The sequence below is a fragment of the Diachasma alloeum genome, unplaced genomic scaffold, assembly GCF_001412515.2.
Source record: "Diachasma alloeum isolate Michigan unplaced genomic scaffold, Dall2.0 Dall_scaffold_00364, whole genome shotgun sequence".
Taxonomy (NCBI): Eukaryota; Metazoa; Arthropoda; class Insecta; order Hymenoptera; family Braconidae; genus Diachasma; species Diachasma alloeum.
Genome location: NW_021680503.1, coordinates 191,766 through 209,901, shown reverse-complemented (window position 1 = coordinate 209,901; position 18,136 = coordinate 191,766). Strand labels below are relative to the sequence as shown.

General features: G+C 36.3%; 1 protein-coding gene across 2 annotated transcripts in view; it reads right to left on the bottom strand.

Moving 5' to 3' along the window:
- Positions 1 to 4,638: 4,638 nt before the first annotated feature.
- Positions 4,639 to 18,136, bottom strand: part of LOC107041377 — a 38,461-nt gene continuing 24,963 nt past the window's right edge. For both annotated transcript variants that reach the window (XM_015261902.1, XM_015261901.1), the window contains exon 2: positions 4,639 to 6,203. In XM_015261902.1, the coding sequence (XP_015117388.1) occupies positions 4,640 to 6,163 (1,524 nt within the window). In that variant the 5' untranslated portion in view covers positions 6,164 to 6,203 and the 3' untranslated portion in view covers position 4,639. The remainder of the gene's footprint in view (positions 6,204 to 18,136) is intronic.

The window sequence follows — 18,136 nt, the reverse complement described above, 5'->3', positions numbered from 1 at the left end:
AATGCAGAAAATTGGAGATGCTGTGATGAGATGAGTGGTTTTACGAGAATTCTTCAATTTAATCAATAAAATGAGAGCTGAATCAATCTCGTTAACGTACCCAAATTAAAATGATTTTATAAATATCACGAAAACAATTGGATTTATCCAAAAATTGTCAACTGTTAATTTTAGGAATTATTGCAACAATTATTTTTTCAATTGTTGATTATTTCATATTTACGAATTCGTAAATATGTTTAGAATTGTTGGGTCAAGAGAGAAATATCAAAGACCCGTTTTAGCAGTTCATTGAATTGTACCCAAAAAGAGACATTATTCCCTAGACTTTTATATTCCATCCATATTTTAAAAATTAACAAATCGTCAATTGCTCATCACTTCGCTATTTCCATCAAATTTTCAATTCACACAAATGACTAAACAAATTATTTTAACTAAAAAACCGACAGATATCCATTGGACCAAAATTAAAATTCTGAGCCTCACAATGTTCGTCAAACCTCCCATGACGACGTTCATCAGGGTATGTATAAGGTACCCCAGAAACAACAAATCGTTCAAATTAAAATAATAACTATCCAGATTAAAACACCGTTAGCCCTCAAACTTTTCCAATCCGTCAATTCCTTAAAACTCAAATATTATGCTTTATTGACTAAAATAAATTCAATTTGGAAACATCTAAGCTGGATAAATAAGACGATAATATTAAATTTACAAATTTGTAATACTGAGTCGCAAGTCAGGGCATACTCGTTATTTACACTCCATTCTCTTTGGTTCGCTCAATTCAATTCGTTAATCCCCAGTACCAGTGTAAATACAAGTCGTACATACACATCCTTCATTTAAAATTTCCTCCTCCCAAATAATCTTGAATTTAATCCCAATCTACACATTCAACTGCGACCCTGCGCCTAGTCTGTGTACGACTGCACAAAATTAAAATAAAACCGGAGAATTTTTCGTGAATGAATAGAAACCAGAAGCATAAATCATAATTTCTAGAGTTAAATCTCATCTTCTTATTCGGTAGTGACCTTTAGTTTTTGTTGCATAACTAAAAGAGAGATCAAAATTTTTGTAGAGAAGAGAACCACAATGAAAGAATTCATTAAAATTTCGCTATCTCCCTTCAATTTCGGGATCTTCAGCAAACAAAGGAAAGATTTTGATGATGAATAGAACAAGTAAAACGAAATAACTAAGCATGAAGTTTGGCTGAACAAGTTGCAATAAAAAGAAATATGAGTAGCTTTTTTCTTCTTTTATGAAAAAGGTTCTCATGGCCAATTCTTTATTTTGGAGTTTTTAAAACGAATGTGTGAAAAAAAAATACAATTCCCGGATAATGACCTCCACTCAACTCCCCATTTATTTTCACTGCTGTATACATCGAACAGGAATGTAATCACGATCATTCAGTGTGGAGTTAAAAAAAAAAAATATTAATACAAGTGTTCGTGTTTCATCGAACACATGACCAGAAACATCGCCTGACGTTCCTCGAATATTGCACAACACTGATCGGTTCAGTGTTAAATATTTACGTTACAGAGGCAGAGTTTGAATAATCAATAGAATCAAAACATTTACGTCACTGATATCAATGGGATTTAATTTTTTACGTGACGAAGTGTTCATTCATAAAAGAATTGCGAAATTCTCGCAATTAATCAAACGAACCAATTGCTTTCTATCTTCAAGAATATATATATTTATAATTTAATCATGATTTAATGCAGCACATGATTGATAAAAACGAAATGAGGAATATTTATCAAAAGACAGGATTAAAATAAAAAATCAACACTCAAATGAATTCTTGTAATAAATAGGTTTTTTTTTAATAATTTAACTTGTTCATCCTATACATTATCGTTTGTAATATATAAAATACATGTTTCCCTTTGCAATTGAAAATAATTCACATCATCAATTAATTAAAATGAGAGCATCTCTCAGCGATTAAAACGAATAACTAAACAATTTAGTCTGTCATTCAGAATTTCATCGATCCTTTTGTTCCACAAAATAGCATTCAGTTATTAAATTATTTAAATTGTTATTCGTTAAATTGTAATGGCAGTTTATGGGCTATCAGTAAGTCTCAGTTCAAGGCTCTTCCAACAATCGAGCCCCCCCCCCCTCCTCCTCTCGTCCCAATCGTCGTGAGCCACCCATTTATCTATTATTTTCAGTTGTATTCGTTAAATTAAAAATAGGAAAATTTTTTATACATTAATACGAGGTCTCTAATATAGAGATGTCTGCAACTAGTTTGTTATAGTTATTCGATTCACATTCATCGATGAAAAATTCACAAATCTACACACACACACACACACGGGATTTCGTTTCGAGGAGAAAATATATAATTTTTATGATTTATAAATGATAAGTTTGATAGACTTTGCAATGCAATGCGGTTTGCCTCGTGGGTGGCCGGAGATAGTATTAATTGTTTACTCATTCGTCAGCCGTCGTTGTTACAACAGCTTCAATATCTGCAATGTGAGGACACATGTCTCGACATTAATCTCAGGCACGCGCTCGTTTTTAAACACGGTTTTTTTTTGTGGATATCTGTCGTCGAAACTGAATCCTTACACTTCCGGCTTCGAAGGGGTATCAATTTTGTATTGCGAAGTGATAGAGAGTATTTCTATTTAGTTGTTTATTAATGTTTTTCAGGGGAAATGGAGAATAAAATTTTATTGAGTATTCTGTGAATATTTTTTGTGGGTAATTGAATTATTCGGAAATATCTGTTGCCGTTATTTTTTATAAATTTCATTTTTCAGGAGATATTCAGACATTGGAAATTTCGTATTTACAATTTTGTGAATATCTGAAGAAGTATTAGGGTTAGGGAAAAATATCCCTGGTAAAACAGTCCGATTATTTCCGACTGGGTGATAAAAAATGAATCGGCGTTAATGATGTTTCTGTCTTTGCCCTTTAAATTCCGATTGGCTGGTAGATAGAGTTTGGAGTTTGAGAAAATTATGGGAATTAATAGGATCAAGGGTATGTGGCCGTTATCGTCCGATTACTTTCCAAAAAAGTGGTTGATAGATCCCATATTGCTCATATAAATATTCGGACTGTTTTACCAGGGATCAAAAGAATGTTCTTGTGACGAATTAAATTCTCTACAAAATACTCTTTAGACATTATTTCTTAGACTTTTACATTCCATCCATATTTAAACAGTTAAAAAAGCATTAATTTCTCCCCATCACTTCGCAATTTCTATAACATTTTCAATTAACACAAATGACTAAACAAATTATCTTAACCAAAAAACCGACGGACATCCATTGAATCAAAATTAAAATTCTGAGCCTCACAATGTTCATCAAACCTCCCATGACGACAGTTCATCAGGGTATGTATAAGGTACCCCAGAAACAACAAATCGCTCAAATTAAAATAATAATTATCCAGATTTTGTCAAACCAATGCTAGACTAGTCGATTAGAACACCGTTAGCCCTCAAAATTTTCCAATCCGTCAATTCCCTAAAACTCAAATATTATGCTTTATTGACTAAAATAAATTCAAATTGGAAACATCTAAGCTGGATAAATAAGACGATAATATTCAATTTACAAATTTGTAATACTAAGTCGCAAGTCAGGGCATACTCGTTATTTATTCTCCATTCTCTTTGGTTCGCTCAATTCAATTCGTTAATCCCCAGTACCAGTGTAAATACAAGTCGTACATACACATCCTTCATTTAAAATTTCCTCCTCCCAAATAATTTTGAATTTAATCCCAATCTACACATTCAACTGCGACCCTGCGCCTAGTCTGTGTACGACTACACAAAATTAAAATAAAACCGGAGAATTTTTCGTGAATGAATAGAAACCAGAAGCATAAATCAAAATTTCTAGAGTTAAATCTCATGTTCTTATTCCGTAGTGAACTTTAGTTTTTGTTGCTTAACTACAGGAGATATCAAAATTTTTGTAGAGAAAAGAGAGAGCTCCCTTCAATTTCGGGATCTTCAGCGAAAACAGGAATGATTTTGATGGTGAATCGGTAAAATTAAATCAATAAACATGAAGTTTGGCTGAATGATTGGATCAAAGAGAAATACTGAAATTTTTGAAGAATAAAAATGATCTTTTTCTCCATTTATAAAAACATTATGAAAATTTCATTATTGTTCTCAGATTAAAAATTATTTCCAAAAATTTCTTTGACTCATGTTATTTATTAATTAATTGATTTATTCTACAACTGAACTTGAAAGATATTTGCTAAATATTTCTAAACATATCAGAGAACTCAGCAATTCAATGAACTTTCTCAAAAATGCCTTCATTTCACTCATTTTCTTCAACCACCTTGAAACAGTTCTTGCTAAATATCCCTAAAATTCCCAGAAACACCAAAACATCAAAGATATTTCTCAAACTTCTCCACTCCCCTTATTTCATTCAACCCAACTTCATTAATTTCCTCTCAAACATCTCGAAACCCCCCAAAGCCCCAAAAAATCCCCCTGAACCCTCGACAGCTCTCTCTCCTCTCCCCGGCCCCCGCAAAAATCTCCGCACCTCCCCTATCCCACAACCACCCCAAAAAACCTTTCCCCTCCCCTGCTTGCCTTCCCTCCCCCTCAAAACGAGTACGGATACTCATTGATATAATTCCTAATAGGAGCCGGAAGATTCCGTCCCTCGACCATCCTCCGATCGACCGCAATCCTCGCCATATGGCTGAGGGACCTCACCTCCTTGACCACCGGTTCAGTAAGATAAATATGACTGAACAAAAGTCCACTGTAATCCACCCAGACATGCCTCTGATTCTCCTCAATCTTCTTCGAGTACTGGACATAGTACTCCAGCATCTTGATGGGGCAATCGAAAGTGGGCATGGCATGAGCAATAGTGGGTTCAGCATCGAGCCTGAACCTCCCAAAGGAGTGAAGAATCCTCACCGAAGTTGGTCCCCTGGTGGTCTGCACAGAGACAGCAAAAGCATACCTGCTGTCAGAGCTATCCCTGAGTAGCCACCTCCCCACGTCTGAATTCTTGAGGATTGTCTCGCTCTGCTGCCAGCTGAGGCCCTCGTGATACCACCCACTGGTGTGCAAAAGCCTCTTGATGTCCTGGAGCCGGGCGACATCCTTCTCAGGCACAAAATTATCGAAACCCCATGGACAGGGTGTCAGCCAGGACAGGGGTGTCGTGGGTGCATCGTCCCTCCTCTCATTGTCCCCAGGTGATGAGCCCTCCTCGGCACTGCTCGCCCCCTGGCTCATGAGCCCCCCACCGTTGAAATTATTCCTGACTCTAACGCTCGTTGGACTCCCAGAGGACCTGGCCCCAGAGCTCTCAGCAGTGGCTGTGATGTTGACAGTGCACTGTCCCCCATTGGGTGGCAGTTGCACAGTGGCATTCACCTGGATCTGCACACCAGAGCCCTCTGGACCCCTCGATGTGTCCATTGGTGTGCAGGTGCTCCCAGAGGACGTGGAGGAGCTCCTGCAGTTGGTTTTCCCACAGCAGCAGGACGTCTCGTTGCTCCTGGTGCCTGGCAGTTCCTGGCAGCCACTGGGAGGTGACTTCATCAGTATCTCCTCCATCTTGTCGAAGGTGAGAGGTGACTCGAAGTAGTTGAGGTCACCCAGGGTCTCAGTGAAGTCTGTGGACAGCCTCTTCTGGACTAAACATCCGCCACCTGACAATTTCGGTCGGATTTCTATCGTCGGCGCTTGCACCAGGTAACCAGAGTCCGTTGACTCGATCAGGCATCCCCCTGACTGAATACTGGGGGTTGTTATCGTCACTGTTCCACCTGTCAGGTCGCACGTTGTGTTTATCTGGACGTCTGGGGGTGCGTGACACCGCGATGTCCTGTGAATTGAGTTGTCACGGTCCCTCCACAACTGGTGGTTGAAGACACCTGGGGCCTCCAGTTTACTGGCATCAGGGGCTGATTGGATTATCGCTGGGCCCTGGATTATTGTGGGGGCATTTATGAAACAACCACCACCTGTGTAGCCTCGTGGCACCAGCAGGCTGCCGTAGTAACTGTTGCAATCTCCCGGGGGGAGGGCTGACTCCTGGGGAGAGGGATTGCAGCAGCCCGGTACCGGGAAACGGTGTCGACAGTTTGGACACATTGCTGTCAGCATTTTTCAGGAGTTGAGTGAATCCGCATAACAGGGGGAAAGTCTGCAACAGAAGGAAAAGGAGAATTAGATTTTATTGCAACGGTGATTCTCAGAGTGAGGAAAATTATGAGTCGGTGACATTTTGAGATTATCGGGGGACAGAGGGCGTTTAGAGAAAAATAGCGTAGGGTATTTTTTGTTGAGAATTTTTCAAGCAACGAAAAATCTTTTCTCACTTTTTCTGATACATCGATTGGTTTTGGGGATATTTGCTAAATAGTCTTCATGGTTTTTTATGATTTGTCAGGTTTAGATTCATTATGGCATTATTAACTACGCAATTATTTCGGTGAGGAGTAGATTTAGGGAAAAATGTCACAAGAACTTTTTGCAGCTGATGAAATGCTCCACAAATTTTTTTTTTTTGAGGATTTTTGATAAATCTGATACTTTAGGAGATATCAGAATAGTCTTGATGATTGTTTTAATATTGTGAGTTTCAACTTCATTATGCTATCATTAATTACACAATTATTACGGTGAGGAGTAGATTTAGGAGAAAATGTCACAAGAACTTTTTTGCAGCTGATGAAATTCTCCACAAAAAATGTTTTTTGAGGATTTTTGATAAATCTGATAGTTGAGGAAATATTTGGAAAATAGTCTTGATGATTTTTTCAAATTTGTGAGTTTTAAATTCATTATATCATCATTAATTACGCAATTATCTCGATAGGGGGGTGATACTGAAATATAATCACATAATGAATGAAAACAGCAAAACAGCATTCGCAAATTCATGGAGAGCGTCTGAATTAATTAATTCATAATCTCATTAACTCGACAGCTTCATAATCGCTCATTACGCCGTGCAATCCCAACCGCGTGTACTAATTCCTAAAAGAATTCAAGAAATGACATTGAACAAACAATCCAGAACCGATAACGCCGATGAACAATCAAAGTAGCCGATAAATCGTCAAATTCTGGAAACTCCACGTGCCCACAAAACCACTTATCTCGCCTAAAAATAATAAACCGCAATCTATCGCCGACAATAGGGTTTCCAACAATTGAGCATGAAAAAAAAAAACAGACAGTACAGTTTTAAATATCGATGACGATAGCGAGAAATCTAATCACTTGAATTTCTCGCTAATCGTAATCACAAAGATGTTATTTTTTCCCATGCAAATAAGCTCGTAAAGAACAAATAATGACATTCAACAATATTTTTCTTCTGTTTGCGATGGCGAAGTGAATAGAATGCCAATGAACTTTCTTATTGCGATCATTATCGTTACCGTTAGTGACATTTCAATTAATAAGAATCGTTTGACATTTTTTATTGTTTGAAATATTTTTTATCATATATTCATATTTCTTATTAACGAATAACAAATATGAATATTCATATTTCTTATTCGTTAATAAGAAATATGAATATATTATAAAAAATATTCAAATATATCCAAACATCTATTATGGTGCGATACAGACAACATTATAGATTCAACCATTTTCAATCGTCAAATTTGTCAATTAAATTGTGTGAGAAAATTATTTTTTTAAACTTTCGTTGTTTATAAATAAATAATTGAAAGTATTTACACACTCGAATACTTTATTTTACAAGGCACGAAATCGATTTCTAGTAAAATTCAGAATATGAATAACTTTGTTACGATTCCGAACAAAGGATTTCTATAGTGGAAAATTGATTGTTTAAATATTATTTATAGGAAATGCTTGTAATTTTCAAAAATTGCAATTGCAAAAAGCTTTCATCAATTGTCCTCCAAAAGTCCACATTCTATTATTTTTCAAATTTTTTAAATGTTTTCTAACGGTTCAATATCGAGATGTAAATTCAAATCTGCAAAGTTTAAATAATAAAATCATTGTAAAATGTTAAATGGGACTCAAGTGAAAGCTCTGATATTCAACTACAAGAGTAGAAAATCATTTCACCGGAGAAAAATGTATCTTTGACAGTTTGGTACAGATCACACTAACATTTAACCATTTTCAATCATCAAGTTTGTCAATTAAATTTCCATTTTGCACAAAATTATGATTTTTTAAAACATTCGTCATTCAAAAATGAATAATTGAAATTGTTTAAACATTTGAAAACCTTATTGTTTTAGGCATGAAATGGATTTCTAGTAAAATTCTGAATGTGAACAACTTCCTTACAATTCCTTAAATTATTTATAGAAAATGCTCGTAGTTTTCAAAAATTGAAATTTTAACATTATTTCATCCATCCACCTCCAAAAGTAAACATTCTATTTTTTTTTCAAATTGTTAAACTCTTTTCTAAAATCACTTAACTCGCGAAAAAATAGCCAAACTACTTGGATATCCTTAATACCAATTGTAATGATAATAATCATCGTAATTGCGCTTATGTGACGGCGGAAATGTTTCAGCCTCTCAAATTCCTAGAAATTTGTCATTGACGAGAGAAAACGGGAGAGAGATAGAACAAGTGAAAGAGTAACGCAACAATTCACGATAATTCACATATCTAAAACCCTGTGGCCCCTTGACATTAATTCTGGGAATGTATCTATTGAAGTGAAGAGTCCTCACTTGGAGCGTAAAAAGTCCCAGCAACAACGTAATTATCCTCTCGGTTTCTCTTCAATCTGTTGTTGTCTGTTATTTTTCTCGTCGTTGGTTATTTTATTTTACTTTTTTTCATCCTACAAATGTGAATGTAACTCCACATTGACGCTCATCGCATTTCTCGGAAATTTAATAATCATAATCCTTAATTTCATCTTGGCCGGAGGATAAAAAGTCATTACCGTGGGATTATGAGAACTACTGCTGTGGATATATTCTTGTTACTAGTGTGGAGGGGCTCTTTGCGCGGGGAGGGGCGACGAGGGGGGAATTATTCCGGGAATTTCGTGGATCGGTGCTACAGGTGCGTCTTAATTAGTGAATTGCTGTAATCTATTTTTGTTTTTTTCCCGTGTGTTTAGATTTGTCTGGATAATTCTGGATTTATCTCCAAAAGTATTGGGTTTAGAAAAGGTCATTATCGTTTTTTTGTAGCTGAGAAAATTATCTACAAAAAATGTCTTGTGATATTTTTTCCTCAAACTAATCGTTATCAAGCTAATTCCACGTTCATAAAAACATAAAAAATCAACTTTTCACGGTTCGCCAAAAAGGCTAAAGTATCTACGGACTGGATGATATGATTTGAAAAAAATCTGATTTTATTTTCAAGCTCACAAAAATATCTCAAACGTAAACATAGCGCCCCCAAAATCATTCAGCCAATGCCGAGATATTAAAGATTAAAAATTAATTGATAATAATAAAGAATTTTATGAATAATTCCCCTTCTTGATTCTAACACCGACAAGTCCAAACTCTTTCCCTTGAGATTCGTTACATAGAAAATATAAAGATCCTTGACCCACTGCCACCGTTTAAAACCCAACGAAAGAAATCTGAGCCCGCAATTTTTCATTTTCGTTTTTATGAATTCAGCATAACTCCCCAAAGATTGTAATCTCCCCGCAAATAAAACTCTAAACTCATTATCCCATTCGACTGCAATAGAAATCACGGGAACTAGAGTTAACGTTTCTCCCTAAAACAATTAAATAGCAGAATTCGTTAAACAAATGGACTTGCAAGAGCCGGCCGAGTGAAAAAAGCCTGAAAATCAGGGGAAAAGAATTCCGATTGATCAGCCAATAATGTCGACGTTTCATTTGGTAAATTCGATTAAGATAATCGTTGAAACGATTGAAAATGCCGGAGTTCAAGAACGGAAATCAGTGTTACGTATGTGACTGTTGTCCGGCACGTGTGCCTCAAGTGTATAGCTTTCGTAGTATTTGTAGAGTAGCCCGAAGGCGAGTTTCCGCGAAAGCGAGTTCGTGAGCTCGTTCGTTTCGCACTTGAATGTAGTATAGGTATACGAGTTGTAACGCAAACCGAGAAAACTGTGGATGCGTGTGTGTGTCGCAATGCCAGAAGGCCAAGCCCCCGTTTATACGTCTGTTCTTGGATTAAAATGTCTTGTATGTGGTTGAGACACACGTGAATAACATGGACCTTGCGCTGGTGTTGGATTTGTTGCAATTTTGCACCGAATAAGGATGGGTTTATGATTTCGACGTGGATACGTCTGTTTTTCATTATGGAAGCGCATTTAGGGAGAAAGTCCTTATGGTTCCTTATCAACACTGGCGCCATCTGTCGGAATTGTAGAATGTTCTAGTGTTGAATTTCTAATTGAAATAATACAAGGCAAAAATTAATCTTATATTAATTGTTACTATGATTACACACGGGTATGAAGAACATTTTTATGGACGAAAATTCTGAGTAGTGTGGGTTATGATGTTTATGCTCTTGATTTTTGGGTCTAACTAAACAGAGTTGAATGAATAGGACTTCTTATGTCCACGTCACCAGAGGCCCAGGGTANATGGAGAAAAGTGAATGGTAGGGGTTACTTTTATATGGTAGAGGTTACCATAAATTATGGTAAAAGGGTTTCTAAGTCAATCTCAATAGTAATTTTTACTATGTTCAACAGTAAAGCGTACTATGTTGTATAGTAATCAATACCATTCGAACATGGTAGGCATTACTATACAATATAGCAACGACAACCATTATTATAGGAGAGATTACCATGTGGATGGTAATCAGTACTATTTATACATGGTTATCTCTCCTTTTCTCGATATCGTAGAAAATAATAAAAATAGCCATCAAGGCACAATTAAAATTGAATTATCGGTTACTCATCAACAAGTCTTTATCACCACCTTTTCTCTCTGGTCCAGCTCTTAACAAGAGATTAGAATTAGATCCAAATTATCGTCATTTTCAGCCAGTTCTCCCGTTCAATCGATCTGGAGATATTACAATAGTAAGCTCTCTCAATTATTTGGGACATAATATCAGGGANGATCCAAATTATCGTCATTTTCTGCCAGTTCTCCCGTCCAATCGATCTGGAGATATTACAATAGTAAGCTCTCTCAATTATTTGGGACATAATATCAGGGAAAACGTAATATTGATGATGCCGACCGAGGCTGGTCCTCAATTACATTTGATCAATATCGTAATCCTAGAGCCAAATAATCAAGTTATTCTTGTTACTCAACAATTACAAGAATACTCCAGGGGGTTGGGGGGTGGGAAGGGAACAAATCGTAAAGACCCGAAAGGGTATACGAGAAAATAAAAAAATTTATAAATATATATCCCACTTGAAATTTCTATCTCATTATACTCATCATTATCATGATATAGTTTAGTGATCATTATCTTTTATATTCGTGACATTTTATGACTTTTTCACGTTTTACCATATAATATAGGTCATGTTACCATAGTGCATGGTAATCTCTCCTATAAACTATGATAAACTTTACCAAACGACTATGGGTCCCTTTACCATAATTAATAGTACACTCTACCCTGTAACATGGTAGAAGGTACTATTCAATATAGTAATTTCTCCTGTGTTCATAGGCTTCATTCCCATCGAGAGACTTACCATGGCCCATAGTATGTAATACCATACCCCATAGGAATCATTACCATAGCATAGTAATGCTTCCTAAATTTTAGGAATACATACAAGTCGTAAATTTGACATGGGACTCTTTACCATGGCTCTTCTCTCCGTGTGGGTACGCACTCGTATCGATATCTACAATTTTTTTATGCTCGAGCAAAATTCTGTAATTTTTTAGTCATTTGGGGGAACACATGAAACCAACATTTCTTTGGGAGATGGGACTTTCCACAATTATTTATAATTATTTATTGAAAAATAGCAAAGGTTTCATCTTCTCATAACCGATTTAAACAAGTAGGAAATTGCTTTCGCTGCAGCATAGTCAATATATTTTTTCCAATCAACAATTCAATTTCGACTGGAATTTCTATAACACTGTCTTTTAAATTGAATTCAACATTGCCTCAACGTTAAAATTTTTTATCTTTTCCGAAATATTGAACTTTAAATAAATTAAATAACAAATGAATGAATAATTAAATAAATTTTTCCAACAACAGGCAACTCGGTCAAACTGGCGTTGGAAAGAATATTAAATCACAATTGAATTACTTTAATGAATTATTTTCTGAGGCCAAAATTATCTGCTCGCCACAAAAAATTGGAAGTTTCAGAATCTCGAATACAATGCTTCCATTCGGAAGAAAAACCCCGCTTTCACACTCGTTTCGACAGGTCAATTCAGACATAAAATAACTGTCCACTAATCCTTCATTTGGCTCAAATAAAACTTGCGTTCGATTCACATGGATTCTTTCCCCAGATATTCAACGAATTAATAAAAATTCTGGGAAATAAAAAAACGCGTTAGACATTCTCATTCTCGAACGAGGAATTTTACGATTCTCAGACGATAAAAAAAAAACTCCCCGATGGCTGGAATAATAAATCATCAACCGGATGACACGTGGACGCTGCGAGAGTACAGTCCACTGCTGCTCACCCTTACCGCCCCCCTCATTTATTCTCCCATGCCTACTGTTTAAAGTGCTTCTCCTGGTGTCACAGCCCTAACGGACGCCATAAATATTTCGTGAAATGAGAATTTCGGTCGTTAGGTATGTCCCAGGTCGCCCACATCTCGTAAAAATGTCCCTCACACTGCTGTAGTACAATATTGCCTTCAATGTATTACAAACAGTTCATTTACATTTCAAAATTCATTAGCATTTGTGGCATATACCACTGGGGATAACTGAATCGAGACGAGTGAAATGTTTGGGTTGCTGAGATATTGCAATAGTTAAATTTAATGAAAATGTCGTTCGCGGTTGTGCGGACAAGGCGAATTAACATATTAGAATTAATTGAGGTGATTTTATCTGGTGGGCTGAGATGGGGGAGATTTTTTGATGGAGTATTTTGGAAATATCTGGGGATCTACTGGGTTTAGAGGAAAATGTTATGAGAATTTTTTGTAGATCTTGAAATTCTCTGGAAAAAAGCCTATCAATATTTTTTCGTAAATTCAATAGTTTGAATGATATCCGCAAAACAATCTGTAATTTCATTTTTACTCCAAAGAATTTTCATCGATTCTACCCAAATGTTTTTGTAAATATCTCAGGAACTATTGGGTTCATCAAAAAACATCATAAGCCTTTTTTTCAGGGCTTGAAATGCTCGACAAAAAACATTTTGTGACATTTTTTGATAAACACAACAATTCCAGAGATATTTGCAAAAAAACAGTGAAGTCGTTTCGCCCCCAAAAACTTCCATTGAATTTTTTCTTAATTATTTTCGTAAATATCTTGGGAACCATTGTATTCATCCAAAAACACCATAAGACTTTTTTTTAGCTCTTGAAATTCCCCACAAAAAAGTCCTGTAATATTTGCTTCCACATCCAATAATTCCCGAGATATTCGTGAAATAGAATTACTACACGAAATCAATTTAGTTTTCTCCGTCGAATTCATCTCTTCCGCCCAATGAAACCTCCATAAATGCAGCAATGAATGAATGCACAAATACTCCCCGTGACAAAAACAAGGACCTGAAAGGACGTAAGCGTGAGGGTGCTTTCACCCGTAGTTATCTACCTCACCTACACCTCATGATACCCGGAAATGGTCGATGGTAAATGTAGAAGCCAACCTCGTACATGAACCCGGAGGGAAGACGAGGGCGACCCCAATAAATATTCATTTCCAGGCTTCGATCGTACACTGCGATTCTCAGCATTACAGCCGACGAGTGGAAGCACTACATCCACAACAAAAGTCAGGCTTACAAATAAAAAATATTGGCAGTCAATGGCAGCGAACAACCCGATCAGCATCAAAGTGACTGACAAAAGAAGGAAAATTGCCATTTTCTACTCTCGGATGATTAATTATGCAATTATCCTGGGAATGAGTGGGTTTAGAAGGAAAAGTCGTTTGACTTTTTTTGCAGGTGATGAAATTGTCTACAAGAAGTGGCTTCAAATGGTGTTTTCTCCTAAGCCACTCATTATCGAGATAATTAAAGAGAAATGGCTGAAGTCGTAAAACGGAAGAATTCAATTTCATGAATTTTTTGTCTTTAGTTTTTGGCGCATATCTCAGGATTGAAGTGAGATGGGAGAATTTTTGTGGGAAATTTTTTGTAGCTGAAATTGTCTACAAAAACGTGCCGCGGTATTTTCTTCTAAACGTACTAATCGTGGAGATAATTAGGTAGAAATCATCTGTGAAGTTGTAAAACGAGAAAATTCAATTTCATGAATATTTTGTCTTCAATTTTTAGTGAATATCTCAGGCTTGATGTGAGATAGCGATTTTTTGTCTGGACATTTTTTGTAGCTCTTGGAATTCCCTACAAAAAATTTCTATGACATTTTCCGATCAACCCACTAGTTACGGAGATAATTAGCGAAAAATTCGTGAAGTAAAACGCGAAAATTCAATTTCATGAATTTTTCGTATTCAGATTTTGCCAAATATCGGAAGATCTACACCAGATGGCGCAATATTTGTAAGAAACTTTTTTATAGGCCTTGAAATTCCCTACAAAAAAGTCTTATGAAATTTTCCGATAAATCCAATAGTTCCAGAGATTTTTCCAAAATAATCAGGAAAATCGTTTTTATTGAGAACGAAATATCTACGAAATTATTGGATTCATCGAGAAAAATCACGAGACTTCTTTTTGTGGTTCAACAGGTCCTCACAAAAATCCTCGTACCTCCCCGAGGACCTGAAACCACTCACCCACGAAAAAAACCAACCGAACATTTTCCACCCTCCAATCACGTTCCATCAAGACTTCTATCTAAACCGGAAATAAGCAATGGGTTTCTCACGAAACGCCTGGCATTCGTAGAAACACAAGAGTGCAATTATACCGCCAATAGGGAAATGGAATCAAATTGCGGTTTATTGATACGGGGAAAAGCCCCAACTAGCAAATATCCAGTCATTTCGAAATTAATGGAACGATCCAATTCATTCGGAATTCCCCGAGCCCGAGCTACTGTGCACCACTTACAACAGAAATAGAAGGGAAAAATCATGGATGAGAAAACAGAATTAACGACACGATGCAACAAAAGGAAAGTGTCCATTCACAAACTTCCCTAAACTCATTTGTTCCTGAGATATTCGCAAAGCAATCAAGAAAAGAAAGGAAGAGTGAGACACCATTTTTAATTGCCAATAATTCGAGAATGACAGAGTGTAATCTCCCAACTTTTTTTTCATTTTCAAGAGTTTTCTTCAAACTTTAAGATGAGCCCTGATTAACGGAAATCGCACCGTCAGGTCCTGACATATTCACAAAGTAATGAAGGAAAACCTCAAATTGAAATTGCAAACATTAAAAAAGGGAGAGTAAAACATCATCTTTACTCGTCAATAACTCGAGAATGGCAGACCGAAATTTCCCAACTTTTTTTTCATTTTCAAGGAATTTTTTCAAACTTTAAAATGAGCCCTGATTAATTGAAATTGCATCCCTGAGTCCTGATATATTCGCAAATTAATGACAGAATAGCTCAAAGTGAAATTTCAAACATTAAAAAAGGGAGAGTATACCATCATCTTCAATCGTCAATAACTTAAAAATGGGAGAGTGATATTCCCCATTCTTTTTCCGTTTTGAAGGTATTTTTTCAGGCTTTAAAATGAGCTCTAACTCATTAAAATCGTACCATTAGCACTGGAGACATGCCCAATTGAAAACAGTCCATTTCATTCTACTCTCGTCAATTCAAATTTAATTTTAAAAAAACAGCACATAAAGATCCCAAAACCATCAACAAAAATTGTTATACATGATTCGAGCATTCTGGAGCCCCTGAGGTCCCAAAATAAAAACGGTTTTTCCCTGGAAGGACTGGACCGAAGGTTGAGGCACTACCTGAACCATTAAAAAAGGTCGAGTCTTAGTTTGATGTCTAAACATCATCTTTACTCGTCAATAACTCCAGAATGGCAGAGCGAAATTTCCCAACTTTTTTTTCGTTTTCACGTTTTTTTCAAACTTTAAAATGAGCCCTGATTGACCTGCGTCGCACCGTCAGGTCCTGAGATATTCACAAAGAAATGAAGGAATCCCTCAAATTGGAATCCCAAACATTAAAAAAGGGAGAGTAGACCATTATATTTAACCGCCAACAGCTCAAAAATGGCAGAGTGAAATTCCCCTATTTTTTTTTCATTTTGAAGGTATTTTTTCAGGCTTTAAAATGAGCACTAACGCATTAAAATCGTATCATTAGCACTGGAGAGATCCCCGATTGAATTTAACCATTAACAAAAATTGATATAAAAGATTCGGGCATTCTGGAGACCCTGAGGACCCAAAATAAAAACGGCTTTTCCCTGGAAGGACTGGACCGAAGGTCGAGGCACTACCTGAACCGTTCCTGGGAGCCGAGTGGCTCCAGGAAAAGCCCGATATCTCCCATTACCATAACTAACCTCACCCAATGCTTCGACCAACTAGCATGCAAGACACTTGAAGTACGTAGGACCCAGTTTTATCCGTATAAAGGCAGCTGGAGGTGAGTTGGAAAGGAGTTTATTTTTTATTCTCCCGTGGAGATGCAGGACCTGATGTTTATCGTTTATATGCTTCCACTCTCCCTCGGTGTAACGGGGCCTCCGAGCGTGCAAACAACAGTTTGCATTAGCGAGGAATGCAGTAATGATTTTCAATTTCGAAATGCAAGGCATGTTGAAGATCGCCCGGGTAAAGTAGGATGGAGGGAATGATGCAAGGGGTTTCTGGGGGAATATTCGACATTTTGTCCTACACCTACTATTATGGAGGGATTTAGAGAGAAATCATTCGTGAAGTTGGGGAACGAGAAGATTCAATTTCATGAAGTTTTTGTCTTTGGGCTTTGGTTAATATCGCAGGATTGAAGTGGGATGACGACTTTTTTGTCTGGACATTTTTTGTAGCTCTTGAAATTGTCTACACAAAATATTTTCTGACATTTTCTCCTAAACGTATTATTTATGGAGATAATTAGAGAGAAATAATTCCCGAAGTTGTACGAGAAAATTCAACTTCACGAAGTTTTTGTGTTTGGATGTTGGTTAATATCTTAGAATTGAAGTGAAATAGCAAAAATTTTGTCTAGACATTTTTTGCGGCCCTTGAAATTTTCTACAAAAAACATGATAGTCCATTTTCTCCTAAACCTACTAATTATCGAGATAATTAGCGAGAAATCATTCACGATGTGAAATGAGAAACTTCGATTCCATGAGTTTTTGTATTTGGATTTTGGTTAATATCTCAGAATTGAAGTGAAATAGCGAAAATATTGTTCAGACATTTTTTGCAGCCCTTGAAATTCACTACAAAAAACATTTCCTGACTTTTTGTCCTAAACCTACTAATTATGGAGATAATTAGTGAGAAATCATTCACGATGTGAAACGAGAAACTTCGATTTTATGAGTTTTTCTGTTTTGAATTTGGGTAATATCTTAGAATTAAATTGAAATATGGATTTTTTTGTTTAGATATTGTTTTCAGCCCTTAAAATTCTCTACAAAAAATGTTTTGACATTTTCTCCTAAACCTACTAATTTGCAGCTAATTACAAAGAAATCATTCGTAAAGTTGCGAAACAAAAAATCCGATTTCATGAAGTTTTTGTATTTGGATTTTGTTCAATACCTCAGAATTGAAGTGAAATAGCAAAAATATTGGCTAGACATTTTTTGCAGCCCTTGAAATCCCCTACAAAAAACATTTACTGACATTTTCTCCTAAACCCCCTAATTACGAAAATAATTGCATAGAAATAATTTCTGAAAAATCTCCCCCCAATTTCCTCTCTGAGCCCAAAACAATCATCACCTTTAAACCCTCCGAATAAAAATCCTTTAATCACTTCCGCCTGTTTTGAAGCCGGTCCCCTCGAATTTCCCGAAAATAAAGGCTCCGTCGATTTCCGCGAAGGGCCGACAGTGAAGGGA